This window comes from Ovis canadensis, chromosome 1 (assembly GCF_042477335.2).
Source record: "Ovis canadensis isolate MfBH-ARS-UI-01 breed Bighorn chromosome 1, ARS-UI_OviCan_v2, whole genome shotgun sequence".
NCBI lineage: Eukaryota > Metazoa > Chordata > Mammalia > Artiodactyla > Bovidae > Ovis > Ovis canadensis.
In genome coordinates, this window is record NC_091245.1 from 187,566,133 (window position 1) to 187,582,338 (window position 16,206).

The 16,206-nt window shown below is 39.1% G+C and overlaps 1 protein-coding gene across 3 annotated transcripts in view; it reads right to left on the bottom strand.

Moving 5' to 3' along the window:
- Positions 1-295: 295 nt before the first annotated feature.
- Positions 296-16,206, bottom strand: part of CD80 (CD80 molecule) — a 34,233-nt gene continuing 18,322 nt past the window's right edge. For all 3 annotated transcript variants that reach the window (XM_069554484.1, XM_069554475.1, XM_069554464.1), the window contains exons 4-7: positions 13,407-13,688; positions 7,269-7,379; positions 5,954-6,063; positions 296-3,044 (exon numbers count right to left, since the gene is read on the bottom strand). In XM_069554484.1, coding sequence (XP_069410585.1) covers positions 5,975-6,063; positions 7,269-7,379; positions 13,407-13,688 — 482 coding nt within the window. In that variant the 3' untranslated portion in view covers positions 296-3,044; positions 5,954-5,974. The remainder of the gene's footprint in view (positions 3,045-5,953; positions 6,064-7,268; positions 7,380-13,406; positions 13,689-16,206) is intronic.

The window sequence follows — 16,206 nt, forward strand, 5'->3', positions numbered from 1 at the left end:
AGTGTTTGTGAAGCAGCCTAGAGTAGTGGCTAAAGCTGTGGGCTCTAGAGGCAGACCACAGGCTTGGAATCTCAGCCCTGAGGCTTCCATGTGACTTACAGCCAAGCCAGTTTACTTTAGGTCTCAAGTTTTCTCATCTGTTAAACAGTATGTATCTCAGAATAGATACTAAATGAAATGATGTGTGTAAGACATAGCACAATACTGTGGCACACAGGACATTGTCTAACAACAGATATTAGCAGTTAAAAGGATATGAGAACCTCTGCACCAACATAATCATCCTATTCATAAATTGCTGACAAATTGGCAGTTTATTGCTTTATTCATGCCCATGTATAGATTAAATCTTTCAAATGGAAATTATAAAATTAGATGGTTGGTTTTAAAATAATTTTATTAATAAAGTAAAATATAACTCCTTTAACACATTTATTAAATGTAATAAGCAATAATTTACTATAATTTATTTAAAGTACAAATAAGCTGTCTCAGGTTTGTACTGGCTGTTACTTTTTTTTAATCATGTCCAAGGATTATGACTCTTAATGGAGCAATTCCTGGGCTTTTTTTTTTTTTTTCGGTTATTGTTTATCTTCTTTAAATTGTTGTAAGGCTACTACCTTTATTTTCTTTTGTAATTTTGTTCTGTAAGCAACCATTTAAAAGTGTACCCCTGTTCCTCAGACTGTATAGAATAATCTGATCCTTAAAGCTACTGGAATGAAACACTTTAAATCCTGCCACATTTGAGAAATTTGGTCAAACTCTTGCTGTCCAACTCCAGATTTTCAGATGAGAATGTCTAATTGACCAGGTCCACTCCTGGTCCAGTAAGCATGGAAGGCAATTTCAGAGAAAGAGGAGTCATAAGTTAAGTCATATAAGAACAGCAGTTGGCCACTTCTTTCTTTTCAATTCTCTGATGTCAGGGGGATCCAGAAATACTGCAGAGAAAAGGCCACTTTAGGGATCTGAGGAAGCCTTATGGAATGCTGTTTTCATTACTTCGATCAATTTCTGCTAAAGACAGCTTACTCTTTAGTACATACACAATGAAACTATCTCATTTTAAATGAGAACCTTCTCATAAAGATTTTACAAATGGGATTAAACTAGCATAAAGCCATTTAAGGAGAGTATCAGTCCAATGTGAACCAAACATTATCACTCTCCAACCTTACTAGTGCTTTGGGGTGTACAGTAAGTCCCCTACATATGAACGAATTCCGTTCTGAGAGCATGTTCGTAAGTCTAACAAAGTTAGCTTAGGTACCCAGCTAACACAATTGGCTGTATACTGCTACTTTTACGCTTGCTTCTGGACATCCTGGGCTTGAAATAAAGATACTGTACTATTGTGCTCTGTAGTACTGTAAAATACACAAAAGCACAGTCGCTTGTAGAGAATGCATGTTACAGTGTACGCCAGACACATGAACTGACTGACATGATTGGACATGCGAATGCACGTTCGCAGTTTTGAAAGTTTGCAACTTGTTAATAAGTGCAAACAGAATGACTTTATTTTTTGTTTTGTGAAGTAAATCATATTTACCAGGTCATAGGTCAAACAAGAATAGATTTTGCTGAATTTTTTTTAATAGGAACAACTGAAAAATCAATACTATGAAAAGTCCAAATGAATGCTTTTTGATAATTCCTTGGGAAAAAGTTGGTAAGCTTTTGTATACAATATTTACTTTTATATACAAAGTAAATATTGTATTAGAGAACAAGGGCATAACAATATACTTAATACACAGTGCCAGTCTTTGTGGTTAAGACTGAGGCTATCAATAAACTGTTAAGGAGAAAAATGCAAATTTCCCTAAGAAAAGATTTAGAGAAAGTTGTGTAAGTGTGCAAAACACACTTTTTTTCTATCTAAAATTTATGATCTAACCAATAACTTGTTCTAGAAAGTAACTACAAATGAAACAGCTCATAGGTTCACTTTTGAATTAAAAATTGGCACAATACCTATTTTGTTACTTCAAAGATTTTTAAAGGAATTAAAATTTATTTTTAGTTAACAGTTCACAAGTTGGCGGAGAAGGCAATGGCACCCCACTCCTGTACTCTGGCCTGGAAAATTCCCATGGGTGGAGGACACTAGTAGGCTGCATGCAGTCCATGGGGTCACTAAGAGTCAGACACGACTGAGCGACTTCACTTTCACTTTTCACTTTCATGCATTGGAGAAGGAAATGGAAACCCACTCCAGTGTTCTTGCCTGGAGAATCCCAGGGACGGGGGAGCCTGGTGGGCTGCCGTCTTTGGGGTCGCACAGAGTCAGACACGACTGAAGTGACTTAGCAGTAGCAGTTACAACTTGGGGGTTCATATGTAAGGGACTTACTGTATAAGTCATTCATCCTCTGTGTCAGAGGAAATCAGTTTTAGATGGATCTACTTTCTCCTGAACCTGGTTGAGAAGTGGGAAAGCCAAAAAGGAGAACACAGTGAAAATAATGTCCTGGCTAAATACCAGCACTATTCCCATTGTCTTCTAGGTCTGCTTACAACAGGCTTCCCATACATGAACATTAGATTGGTTTTTGACAGCATGACATCCTCCATTCCTTCATCACACTAAGTCTCTTGAGATGGACCTAACTGATACTGAATAAATTCTGTTTCCAGAAGCACTTTGATGGATACGTGTGTGTATATGCACACAAACCAGTCAGTAGCACAGAGCCCGATTCGTGAAGGAAAAGAACACTAGAGCCAGAGCACCAAATCTGGGTTCTGGCCCTGACCCTTATAATTCAGGTCACCACACAGGACTTCGAGATCCTTGTCATTAGCAAGTGGTTTTCACTAATGTCTCTTCCAGGCCTAAAGAGTTCCATATTTCCAAATCCTTGGGCAAGGTCACCAGAACTACTTCCGTCCCCATCATACTCCTCTAGTCACTTTCAGCAAAGCCACTGGAGTGAAGGGGCTCCTAGAGAACAGATACAGGAAGGTTGAGGTGGGATAATCCTGGCCGTTCACAGAAGCACCAAGAGGAGGCCAATCTCAGATGGAGGTAGGACCTGAAGAAAACATTTAAAATTATTTTTATATTTTTTTATTGCAAGGGTATTCCCAGCTTGAGGTACCATTATAGATACTGATCTTGATGGCTAAATGATATAAAGGCGGGTCCAAAGTATGAGAGAATTTAGGACAGGTCTGATGAATTATACTACAGGAAATACTGAAGTATTATACACCAGCAGTCACCAACCATCCAAACATTATCGATAAAGGCGCTCACTCGGATGTGTGGGACAAACAAAGGTGTATCAGGCATGCTTGCTCTTCTTAGATAGCCTACAATTTGGTAAAGTAAGACACATGAAAATAAACCCAGGGTGGAGAGTGATGTGCCTGAGAGAGCACAACTATAGAGGTCACAGGCAGAGCTGTTTGAACTGGACAGCAGGCCACAGAAGACTTGTGTAGGGGATTGGGTTCATGGCTTCCTTCAGTTGACTGAGCACAAAACTTTTAAGATGGAAGGAAAGTCAGGGAAATGCAAGGTAACTGCAGAACTGAGGCGAATATCCTGGGAACGGCATCCTGGGGAATGAGTAAGTTGTAAAGAAAGCAGAATTGGAAGCTGAGAGACTGCTGTGGGGGAAATACACATAGGCTGCTATGGAGCCATGAAAGGAACCTGAGCTTGATGTCCAGTTTGGGTTCTGGTTTTGCTCTTTATCTGTCTGACTTCAGGCAAATCACTCAATGTCTGGGAGGCGTGAGTTTCTCTCCATAAAACAGATCTTGCTCATAGAGATTTTTATAAGATGAAATAATGCTTTTGTAAAGAAAACTAAGATCATGGCATCCGCTCCCATCACTTCATGGCAGATAGATGAGGAAACTGGAAACAGAGACTTTATTTTGGGGGGCTCCAAAATCACTGCAGATGGTGACTGCAGCCATGAAATTAAGACACTTGCTCCTTGGAAGAAAATCTGTGACCAACCTACACAGCATATTAAAAAACAGAGATATTACTTTGTCAACAAAGGCCCGTCCAGTCAAAGCTATGGTTTTCCCAGTAGTCATGTATGGATGTGAGAGTTGGACTATAAAGAAAACTGAGTGCCAGAGAGTTGATGCTTTTGAACTATGGTGTTGGAGAAGACTCTTGAGAGTCCCTTGGAGTGCAAGGAGATCCAACCAGTCCATCCTAAAGGAGATCAGTCCTGGGTGTTCATTGGAAGGACTGATGCTAAAGCTGAAGCTCCAATACTTTTGTCACCTGATTCGAAGAACTGACTCATTGGAAAAGACCCTGACGCTGGGAAAGATTGAAGGCAGGAGGAGAAGGGGATGACAGAGGATGAGATGGTTGGATGGCATCACCGACTCAATGGACATGAGTTTGAGTAAGCTCTGGGAGCTGGTGATGGACAGGGAAGCTTGGCGTGCTGCAGTCCATGGGGTCACAAAGAGTTGGACACGACTGAGTAACTGAACTGAAAGCATAACCTGCTCTGTAAGTCTTAGATGTTAGATCTCATTTTTTTTTTTTCTTTTTAGAAGTAACTCTGCAGAGTCTGATTTTTGTATGCAGCTGTTACCCTAACCTTCACAAGTCAAAACTGAACTGCTTATGGAGACTGTAAACCATCCTGGTCCTGATATCAGTCTCTTGGATTCTAATGTCCCAATCTTTCTCTTAAAAGACCTGGGGATTATAGAATAGTGCAAATTGGGCTCCCTCAAAGCCCAAAATTGGAGCTTCCCTGGTGGCTCAGATGGTAAAAAATCTGCTTGCAATGCAGGAGACCCAGGCTCAGTCCCTGGGTTGGGAAGATCCCCTGGAGAAGGAAATGGCAACCCACTCCAGTATTCTTGCCTGGAAAATCCCATGGACAGAAGAACTTGGCTGGCTACAGTCCATGGGGTCACAAAGAGCGATCAACACTTGTAATAGTGTTACTCACAAAAGCTGATTCTGTGTTAGGCTCCCTTAACATCCTTGGATGAACAGTAATTACTCCATCATATATATTTAGAGGAGAAGGCAATGGCACCCCACTCCAGTACTCTTGCCTGGAAAATTCCCATGGATGGAGGAGCCTGGTAGGCTGCAGTCCATGCTAAGGGTCGGACAAGACTGAGCGACTTCCCTTTTACTTTTCACTTTCATGCATTAGAGAAGGAAATGGCAACCCACTCCAGTGTTCTTGCCTGGAGAATCCCAGGGACGGGGGAGCCTGGTGGGCTGCTGTCTATGGGGTCGCACAGAGTCAGACATGACTGAAGTGACTTAGCAGCATCTATTTAGAATCAGATCAAATCTAAAGTCTTGGACACCATTTATTGACTAGTGTGTCCACATGTGCTCCTGGAAACTGCCATGTAAAGGACGATCGAAACAACTGAGGATGTTTACACTGAGGAGATACTGGAATATGGAAAGTAAGCTCTGAAGCCTTTCCTGTAGACACTGGGGTTTCTTCTGTTTTTAAGTGAGAAAATGACCCAAAGAGGTAATTCTTTATGAAAATGACACTATGCTTGGGTCAATGGGATGACTATCTTAGTAAGAGGCAGACAGACCAATGAGATGTTACTGAATTAGTACAGAGCTACCCCATTCTGTGTCCCAGTGCTGAGGGATACAGGGGAAACGGAATGATGAGAATAAGGAGTTACCCTAGAAATAGTACATGTGTTTGACAGATACTAAAAGACACTGAGTTGACTGAAAAGAGGGGAACATTTTAAGATAGCAGAATGGCACAACAAAGGAAAAGGTTACACTAAGCAAATTTTATGTGAGGAGAAAGGAGAGATGTGCCAACCACCTGTTGAGAGTACTCTGAATGAGGATTTTGAGAAGGTGGTAGTTGGTAAAGGATCTTAGGTTTGGTCCTGAGAGGAAGAAAACCCTGTGTTCGCAAGCCACAAGATCTCACACATTCCGCATTGGCAGAGAAGGTACCTCCAGGCATTTTGGTCAGTTTCATCCTTCCACAGACTTTATGGAGACAGACCACCTTTCCATTTCCATGTTCTCATTCCTCCTTCTCCGTCTGCATCTTGCAGCATTTCCTTGAAGGCAAGCGCAAGCAATAAAAATCTAGATAGGTAATCTTCCCTTAAATCACACCTATATATTTTGGCAAAACTTCAGCTGGCTTAGAACTATGGCAGTGGTTCTCAACCCCGGGTTTCCACCACCACCGCCCCTTGGGGACACGTGCACTGCTTTGAGACATCTTTGGTTGTCACAACTGGGCCAAGAGGTGCTATTGTAATATAGTGAGAGGAGGCCAGGGATGCTGCTAAACATTGCAACGCACAGAACAATGCACAGTTATCCAGCCCTCAAAGTCAACAGTACTAAGGATGAAAAACTGTAAACTAGAGGGGTAGGGCTGGAAACATATTAGAAGCATCCCTGAGCCCACCAGACCTCTTTATCCTACCCGTGGCATAAGTTGTTCATAACAGAGTCTCTAGTGACTTCCTCGAGCCTTGATTGTTTTGTGTGCTGGAAGTCGGAAAAGTCAGCAGATGTTGATTTTCCAGTTTGCTCAGTGTATAAAATTTCTGCTTCAAGAAAGCTTGGTGTTCCTTCCCGGTGACTATAGCTTTAACACTGGCCTAGCAGTTCCTCTTCACTTAATTACAGAGATTGAGTAGAGCATATGTGTAAGGCCAAAGATTTAGATTCATAGGAAAAAGATATGCCAAATATCTCTTCTTTCCTCAACCACTCCTGATCTTTCATCAAAAAATGAATTCTGAAGAACTGAGAGTTGGTAAAATCACCTGTAGCGATATAATTACTCAGCTACATCTCATTAGTGCATCTTACCCTCCTCCATGAAAATGATTCTTGCCCCTAAACCTTGTCATTCTTGCCTTTCCTCCAGTTCCAAATCAAAGATTAGACTATCACTTTGCATCAGATAATGTTATCAATTTAGTTAGCAAGCCTCAGTATCTCTAAGAAAATACAGAGTTGGGGGAAGATAAACGGACTAAGCTAGAATGTGCTTGAGGGCAGTGATTTCTCATCTGTGTAACTCCAGTGCCTAGTAGAGTGCCAGGCACATAGTAGGTGTCCAAGAAATATCTGTGCAGGGAATGAACAGAACTTGCTGAGACAAGTAAAGGAGACACTAAAGTTTACATCCATTAGCTCGAAAAAGAATGAAATAGGCTTAAAAGTTCAGAGAGATGCTGACCTGTACTGATAAGAGGTTGGGTGTCTAGAATTGAGATCATTACCAGAGTACGATATTACTTACTGCAGGTCAGGCATGCTAGTATAACTGCAATGATCACAGAAATCCCACATGCTGAGACTGGGATAATAATGGTCCAGGGCAGGTGCTGATTAGCAGAGGGGGTTGGTTTTGCTGTTGAGGGAAAAGAACAGTGTCAGCTCTAATGTGTTTCCAACTGCTCAGATACCCTTCATGCCCCTTATAATGACACAACTGTAAAGCATTTTTCACTTCTTTGCCTGATTAGCTCTCCAAAATGCAGCTTCTATCATTTTTCTTGCATAACTCTAATCAGACACATACTTATGGCAACTAATATCAGATGTCAGATATAGATATTGAATGTGAAAAAGAAAATTTAAATGTTTGCATTTACTGAATTAAGTTGGCACAAAGAAAAGATTCTCAGGAGAGCCTTTAAAAGCTACTTTAGGGACTCCCTTGGATGCCCAGTGGTTAAGACTTTGCACTTCCAGCGCTGGGGGTATGGGTTCAATCCCTGGTCAGGGAACTAAGATCGTGCATGCTGTGTGTTGTGGCCAAATAAACAAATATCAGAGCTTAATAAGCAATTTTTTTAAATAAATAAAGTAGAAAAATAAACAGAAGTATTTCTATAGCTGATATTACTATGTACTACTACTAATAGTTGATGTGTTCTAGATGTGCCTTCTAGATTTTCCTTCTCCAGCTCTGTCATGCCTTCTCCCTTTTTGGGTGTCCTCTTTAACACACACACATACACAGACACACCTCACAACAGCTGCCTAAAACTACAGAAGTCACTTTGCATTCATTTTCATTAACACATTTTTCATCATTCAGCCTAGAGCTTAAGAAACCCAGCAAAGAACCAAGCATGGCTGTCGCTTGGTGGTAGGTAGGATCATCCTGGAGGAGAGCTCTGCAAACTGGCTCTCATCTGTAGAACACAGGGAACCAGAAAGAAGAGGGGGCACACGAGGAAGGATGTGGGTGGGAGGAGAAAGGTGCTCCTGATTCCACTCAGGAGCAGCAGCTACACCATTTATTCTTCAACTCCTTTAAGGAATAGTTAGCACCAACATCTGGAGAAAGGGCAGAGACACTAAAGAAATACTAGCAGCTCATCCTCCTCTGATTTCCCTGGAGTGGCTCATCAATAAATATTAAACATTTATCAATACTAGAAATATTAATACAATATTTATAATATAAAATACAATATTTACAATATTAATATTATAAAATTAATGTTTACAATAAATATTAATACAATACAAAGTACTTGATTCTCATTTTTCTGATTATATGCCTTGGGGATAAATTTTGGTCTTTAGCTTATTGGACTTCTCATCAGCATTTGGTCCTGTTGACACTTTTCCTCCTGGGACTTCTGTGACACCACATTCATCTATTTCTGTTTGTTGTGACTCAGTTTTGTTCATCAGCTCTTCTTCCTCTTTTTATTCTTTAGCTTGTCCCCATGGTTCCATCTGTGGTCCCATTCTCTCACTAGCCCTGGTAATCATGGGCAATCTTAACCACACCCAAGGTTGGAAACACCAGCTGATTTCTAAGTCTGTATATCATATTTCTGATCTCACTTCTGAGCCCCAAATTTGTATTTCCAACTGCTAACTAGATGGTTGGATGCCAGCCTATTAAAATTGAACTCAGCATATGTATTCTTTCTAAAGTGTATCTACCACCTGCATTCTCCCATTTCAGTTAATGGAAACACCATCAGTGACCAAGGGAAGGCTTGCCTTCGTGCTCACTTCTCAGTAGCTCCCACTGACTTTCTGTTCTGTACTGAGACTATCTCTGCAACTGATTCCTTTTCTCCAAATCTCTTGCAATAATTAGTTCAGGTTTTTCTGATCTCCAACCAAGTAGCCTTTATGGTTTCTTTGCCTCTGGTGTTCTAGGTGCTAGTAATTCCTATACATTCTGCCACAGTGATCATTATAAAATGTACATTTGACCATAGAGCACCCACTACTTGAAAACTAGGGTAAGTTGTTTTTGTATTTTTCTCTAAAACACCCAATTGCATAGAGACATCCAGTGGTTACCAGGGTTGGCCTCTGCAGACCAAAATGACACCCAAAATAACAAGCTCTTGCTGTTTTCCTGGGAGTCTAGATGTTTCACAGGCTTCCTCTCAGAGGTCACTCCTCATGCATTCTCAAGCCTCACTCAGCCTAGAAGAAGGTAAGTGTTTAAGAGAAAGGAGGAATCAGTAACAGCAATCCCACTCTCTCGTGATGCCTATTAGGAAACTGGCACTACTCCATGGGGAAGACCCAAAATCCCAAGTGTATAGTTGTGCGAGGACATTTGCACATATAGCTCATAAGACAGCCTGAGTAGGTTTCCCTGATTCACCCCTTATATACACACACACACACACCCCCATGCGTTCCAGTACATCAAGGGTTAACAAATTAGGTGGGCCCAGGCTAAAAGAGCCACAGACCCAGTCTGCTTAATTAATAAATTTGGGGTTAAGAGTGGGTATTTAAATAGTAGAGCTTTGCTCACATCCATTCAAAATTGCTATCAACTGTACACTAATTTGGAGGCTCAGATGGTAAAGCGTCTGCCTACAATGCAGGAGACCTGGGTTCAATCCCTGGGTCGGGAAGATCCTCTGGAGAAGGAAATGGCAACCCACTCCAGTACTCTTGCCTGGAAAATCTCATGGATGGAAGAGCCTGGTAGGCTACAGTCCACGGGGTCGCAATGAGTCCGGACATGACTTAGCGACTTCACTTTCTTTCACTATATACACTAATTTACATTTGCTTATGCAGTCACCCCTTGACACCCCCACAGATGCTTTATTTGCTTCTGACTCTGAATGACATTTGCAGCCCAGCTGAAGTATTTAAAGCTGTCTGACCATAAAGACAACACTGGCACCTAGCAAGATGCTTGCTTTGTGACAACTACTTAATGAAGCCTGAATTTAAAAAAAAAAAAAAAAAGATTGAAAGAAGGAATGATTAAACAGTTAATCCTGTCTCCATGAGTCATTGTGAATGTAGACCAAAGAGGACAAAGAGCCAGTATTTTTCATTATTCTGAAAAGGGATACTGCTCATCTTCAGCATGAAGGAAGAGTTGAGAAAAGACAAATTAGAGAAAAGATGATAAAGCTGGGCAGTCTAAATCATCTTTAAATTATAGATCCATCCTTTTATTTAAAGGACTACATTCTATTTCCTTTAAGTTAATGAACTACCATGCGTAGGCCAAACCTGGCTTACCACCTATTTTTTAAATAAAATTTTGTTGGAACACAGCCATGTCCTTCATTTATGTCTTGTCTATGGCTGTTTTCATGTTATAACAGAACTGAGTTGTTGCTAGAGACTATGACCTGTAAAGAATATTTGCTATCTGGCCCTTTTCTGAAAATTTTTGTTAACCATTGCCTCAAAATATCATACATATTCATATTCCAAATATAAATGATGTCTAAAACAAAATATAATTGAAGCTGTATTTATTAACTTCTACCTTAATCATGATGATCTAAAATTGATTAATTATTTATCAATAGAGTGACAAGAATGATGAATTAGTAAACTATCTTTATGATTCAAACTTAATTTTTATAAGCTTTTTTAGGATACATGAAATATGATAGAGATGAGTTTGGACTATTAATAAAATCATATCAACAAAATTTAGTTTGTATCTGAACTAGTTTTGTATCATGTTTCAACAAAATTTAGTTAGTATCTGAACTAATTTTTGCCCCAAATTTTATCTCATTACCCATTACGGAAAACAAAGAACCCACTCAAGATGGAAAGACCTAGAGTTAATCTTACCTACAATAAACTAGTAGACCATCTAAAATATCTCCTCTACTACAAGCAAAGATAAACGGAAGATATAAGATATACTATATATAATATCAATATGTTATACACAAGTATTGTTTTTTACTGTGCAGCCACAAAACATATTGTTATAAGTGGGGTTGGGGGTGGGCAGAGGCCTGGTGATGCTGCATATAATCAGTCAAATGCGCTAGAAATGTATTTCAAATATGTGAGTTCTTCTGTAATAACCCATTGTGGATTTAATATGCATACATTTATGTAAGCCCTACTTTTTCCATTTTATATTTTCATATGATTTCACCTCTTGGGGAAAGAAAATTTTATAAGTTTACTACATGTAGGGTAAATATTTGGTCATGGTTTTGGTCAAAAATGACCACTTTTCAAGCATTGTCCTCTAGTAGTTTGTCATTCACTTTCTTTGCCAGGCTTGGTTCTGAATGAACAAGTATTTCTTAAAAAGCACATTCACCCTCAAAGGACAATGATTTGACATCATGGGACCATCATGGGAAGGGGGCTCCCAAAATGAAAGTGCCACAAAGAGAAACATAGATCAATGGAACAAAATGGAAAGCCCAGAGATAAATCCATGCACCTATGGACACCTTATCTTTGACAAAGGAGGCAGAATATACAATGGAGAAAAGACAAACTCTTTAACAAGTAGTGCTGGGAAAACTGGTCAACCACTTGTAAAAGAATGAAACTAGAACACTTTCTAACACCGTACACAAAAATAAAATGGATTAAAGATCTAAATGTAAGACCAGAAACTATAAAACTCCTAGAGGAAAACATAGGCAAAACACTCTCTGATGTAAATCATAGCAGGATCCTCTATGACCCACCTCCCAGAGTAATGGAAATAAAAGCAAGAATAAACAAATGGGACCTAATTAAACTTAAAAGCTTTTGTACAATGAGGGAAACTATAAGCAAGGTGAAAAGATAACCTTCAGAATAGGAGAAAATAATAGCAAATGAAGAAACTGACAAAGAATTAATCTCAAAAATATGCAAGCAACTCCTGCAGCTCAATTCCAGAAAAATAAATGACCCAATCAAAAAATGGGCCAAAGAACAAAACAGACATTTCTCCAAAGAAGACATACAGATGGCTAACAAACACATGAAAAGATGCTCAACATCACTCATTATCAGAGAAATACAAATCAAAACCACAATGAAGTACCATCTCACACCAGTCAGAATGACTGCTATCCAAAAGTCTACAAGCAATAAATGCTGGAGAGAGTGTGGAGAAAAGGGAGCCCTCTTATGCTGTTGGTGGGAATGCAAACTAGTACAGCCACTATGGAGAATAGTGTGGAGATTCCTTAAAAAACTGGAAATAGAACTGCCATATGACCCAGCATTCCCACTGCTGGGTTATATACACCGAGGAAACCAGCATAGAAAGAGACACATGTACCCCAATGTTCATCACAGCACTGTTCACAATAGCCAGAACATGGAAGCAACCTAAATGTCCATTGGCAGACAAATGGATAAGAAAGCTGTGGTACATATATACACTGGAATATTACTCAGCTATTAAAAAGAATGCATTTGAATCAGTTCTAATGAGGTGGATAAAACTGGAGCCTATTCTACAGAGTGAAATAAGTCAGAAAGAAAAACACCAATACAGTATATTAACACATATATATAGAATTTAGAAAGATGGTAACGATGACCCTATATGCAAGACAGCAAAAGAGACACAGATGTAAAGAACAGCCTTTTGGACTCTGTGGGAGAAGGCGAGGGTGGGATGATTTGAAAGAATAGCATTGAAACATGTATATTAGCATATGTAAACTAGGTCACCAGTCCAGGTTCAATGCATGAGGGTCAGGATGGGGAATACATGTACACCCATGGCTGATTCATGTGAATGTTTGGCAAAAACCACCACAATATTGTAAAGTAATTAGCCTCCAATTAAAAGAAAAATTTTAAAAAATGGAATGCCAAAGCCTAGAGAGCAATTTCAAAGAAGGGCAAATTTTAGTGCTTTCAATAACAACAATATTATTATAATAACTTCCTAAGATGTTGACTTGACAGAACTTACTTGGATATCTAAATTTTAGAATGTTTATTAAAGAAAATAAAATTAGTACCATTATAGTCAAACCTTGTACAGTGACCTTAATAAGTCATACTAACACTTCTTTATTATTTTATTTGCACATCTAAAAAATACTGCAAGTAATAGCATCAGAGTCAATATGCATAATTGTGTAATGTATCTGGCTGAGTTATTTTCTTTTTAGATTCTACACAGCAGAAACTCCCCAGGACAATCACTTACATTCTTGCCAATAGAAGGTCTGTGACACTGTTAAGTCTCCATACTTGACAAGACACAAGAAGCTGTGATTGCTTGTCATGTTGAAATCCAGTTCACTGCTAATCGTGTAGAGCTTGGTTTCAGGATCTTGGGACAGTGTTGTGTTGGTAGCATTTAATTCTTCTCCATTTTCCAACCAGGAGAGGTAAGGCCTTGGAAAACCTCCAGAGGTTGAGCAAATTACCCTTCTGATATTAGGAGATGGATTTCCAAGATCATTTATAGTAGGGACAGGGAAGTCAGCTGAAGAAAGAACAAGAATGTAGGTACATATCATTACATGTTTGTGTATAATTATATTTTTAATACATAGCTTTAATAAGAATAATAAAATATAATTTTCAACTTCCCATAAGTATTAGTAGTTATGTATAACCCAAAGACTAACTTTAGTTTGAGTTGATTATATCAATTCATTACTTTTGATGGAGTGGAGGTAGGAGGGCACTTATTAAAGAACTAAATTCATGTGAATAAATATTGACATAGTGCTTGAGTTTAAAAACAACATTTATTGAGCTGTTAATATTTCCTAGGTCTGGACGTTATCTCATTTTGTCTTTATAACAACCCTAGGAGGTAGGTTGTAGATCCAAAAAGGTCAAATATCAGTAGTTTTGTATTATTTATCCTAATACAATGTTTCCATTTTATGAATAGTCAAATTGAGGTCTAGAGAAATCACAACCAATAAGTGGGAGAACTGAATTCAAGTTTTTCTGATACCAGAGCCTTCCTTTCCGTTGATTTCTTTTCCTTTCTTTTTTAGAGCTTTAAACTTTGCTGTCTTATTAAAACATTAAATAAGACTATATTGAGAAAAAATGTAGCCTCAGAAAAATACCAATGGCATGGTATTAGAGATAGTTATAAACAAGCAGATTTAAATATGTCTGCCTTCTTTTCCTTTCCTTTCCTTCCTTTCTTTTACTTCTTTTTCTTCCCTTTCTACCCAATTTTTGAGGTATACAACCTGACCCTCTTTTATGTATCTATTTATTAATTCATACTATACTGTATACCTGGGAGCCCACCACCCAAGTTGAGAACCAGAGCATTGACAATAACTTACGTAAATCTACCTGTATGGTCTGAACTTTGCTGGCCCCCTAGTTCCTACACCTGGAGTAACACCACTCTAGAGCTTGTTTATCATTACCTTTACATTTTCAAAACTAGTCTTTAATCAGACAGACCTCTGTTCCAATTTTATACTGTTGAGCCTGTAATCTCAACCACCGTACTTTACGGATCCCCTTGCTGTTCTGATACACCTAACAAGGACAGAGAGGCCTTCCTAATATTCCTCCAAAGTACTTGAGGCACTCTTTCATTTGTGTTTTTGACCCCTAATAACATATTAAAATATACACAGATGTATAGAACAGTCTTTTGGACTCTGTGGGAGAGGGTGAGGGTGGGATGATTTGGGAGAATGGCATTGAAACATGTATAATATCATATATGAAACGAATTGCCAGTCCAGGTTCGATGCATGATACTGGATGCTTGGGGCTGGTGCACTGAGACGACCCAGAGGGACGGTACGGGGAGGGAGGGGGGTTCAGGATGGGGAACATGTGTATACCTGTGGCGGATTCATCTTGATATATGGCAAAACCAATACGATATTGTAAAGTTAAATATATATATATATATATATATATATATATATATATACACACACACACACACAAAGCAAAGCATAATGAAATGACTACAGAGGAAACAGGAAAAAACTCCACTCACCTCTTTCTCACTTATTGTGAGGCTTAAAGAATTTATAGTTCTTTAGCATAAGTGTGGGGGACCAATCCAAACGTGGACTTCCCGCGTTGGTGTGTGATGCAGTGGTATATAATTTGCCCACCAATGCAGGAGATGCAAGAGACGGTGGGTTCTGTCCCTGCGTTGGGAAGATCCCCTGAAGAAGGGAATGGTAACCCACTCCAGTATTCTTGCCTGGAAAATTCCATGGACAGAGGAGCCTGATGGGCTATAGTCCATGGGGTCTCAAAGAGTCAGAGACAGCTGAACACACACAGGACTAACCCTCTCATACGTCATCTCATATGTTAGTTTTCTTTTCAGAATTCAGAGCCTCACAGACGGATGTAGTATAATGCACCGTGGTCATCAAGGGCAGGTTCTAAAACCAGTTTTGCCTTTAATCCTGGGCCAATTACTTAACCACTTTCAGTCTTAGTTTGCTCATTGTAAGAAGGGGATTATAATACCTCCCTCCCAGTGTTGTAAGAGTTAAATGGTATCATTTACATAAATCACGTAGACCAGAGACTGACATACAGGAAGTTAGTTAGACTAATGTGAGTCTTAAATGTGTCCTCTCTTAGAGGAGTTCCTCCATGTAAATCAGGTTGCCAGGTGAAAGCTCCCAGGACTGGGAGAGGAGAAGTTATGACAAGTGATTATAATTGCCAAGGAAAGGAAAAACTTGGATCTAGATACAGATAGAGTCACCTTTCTTTTTTGAATTAGTCCTTTTCCCAAATTGTCTGACATTTTCTTAAGCCATTTTTAGTTGACATTATTTTCTACTCCTTTAATTTATCCTGTAAGATCAAATCATTGTAATGGTAGCTAACAAGAATACTCCTTTTGTTTCTTATAATATCAGTATGTCATGTTATAACTTGGAATAACAAATCTAAGTAACACATATCCAAATTATGATTCATGTTCATTTCTGGACTTTGCTTTTCTTAAGAACTATTTAACCACAAGAATGCCACCAACACCA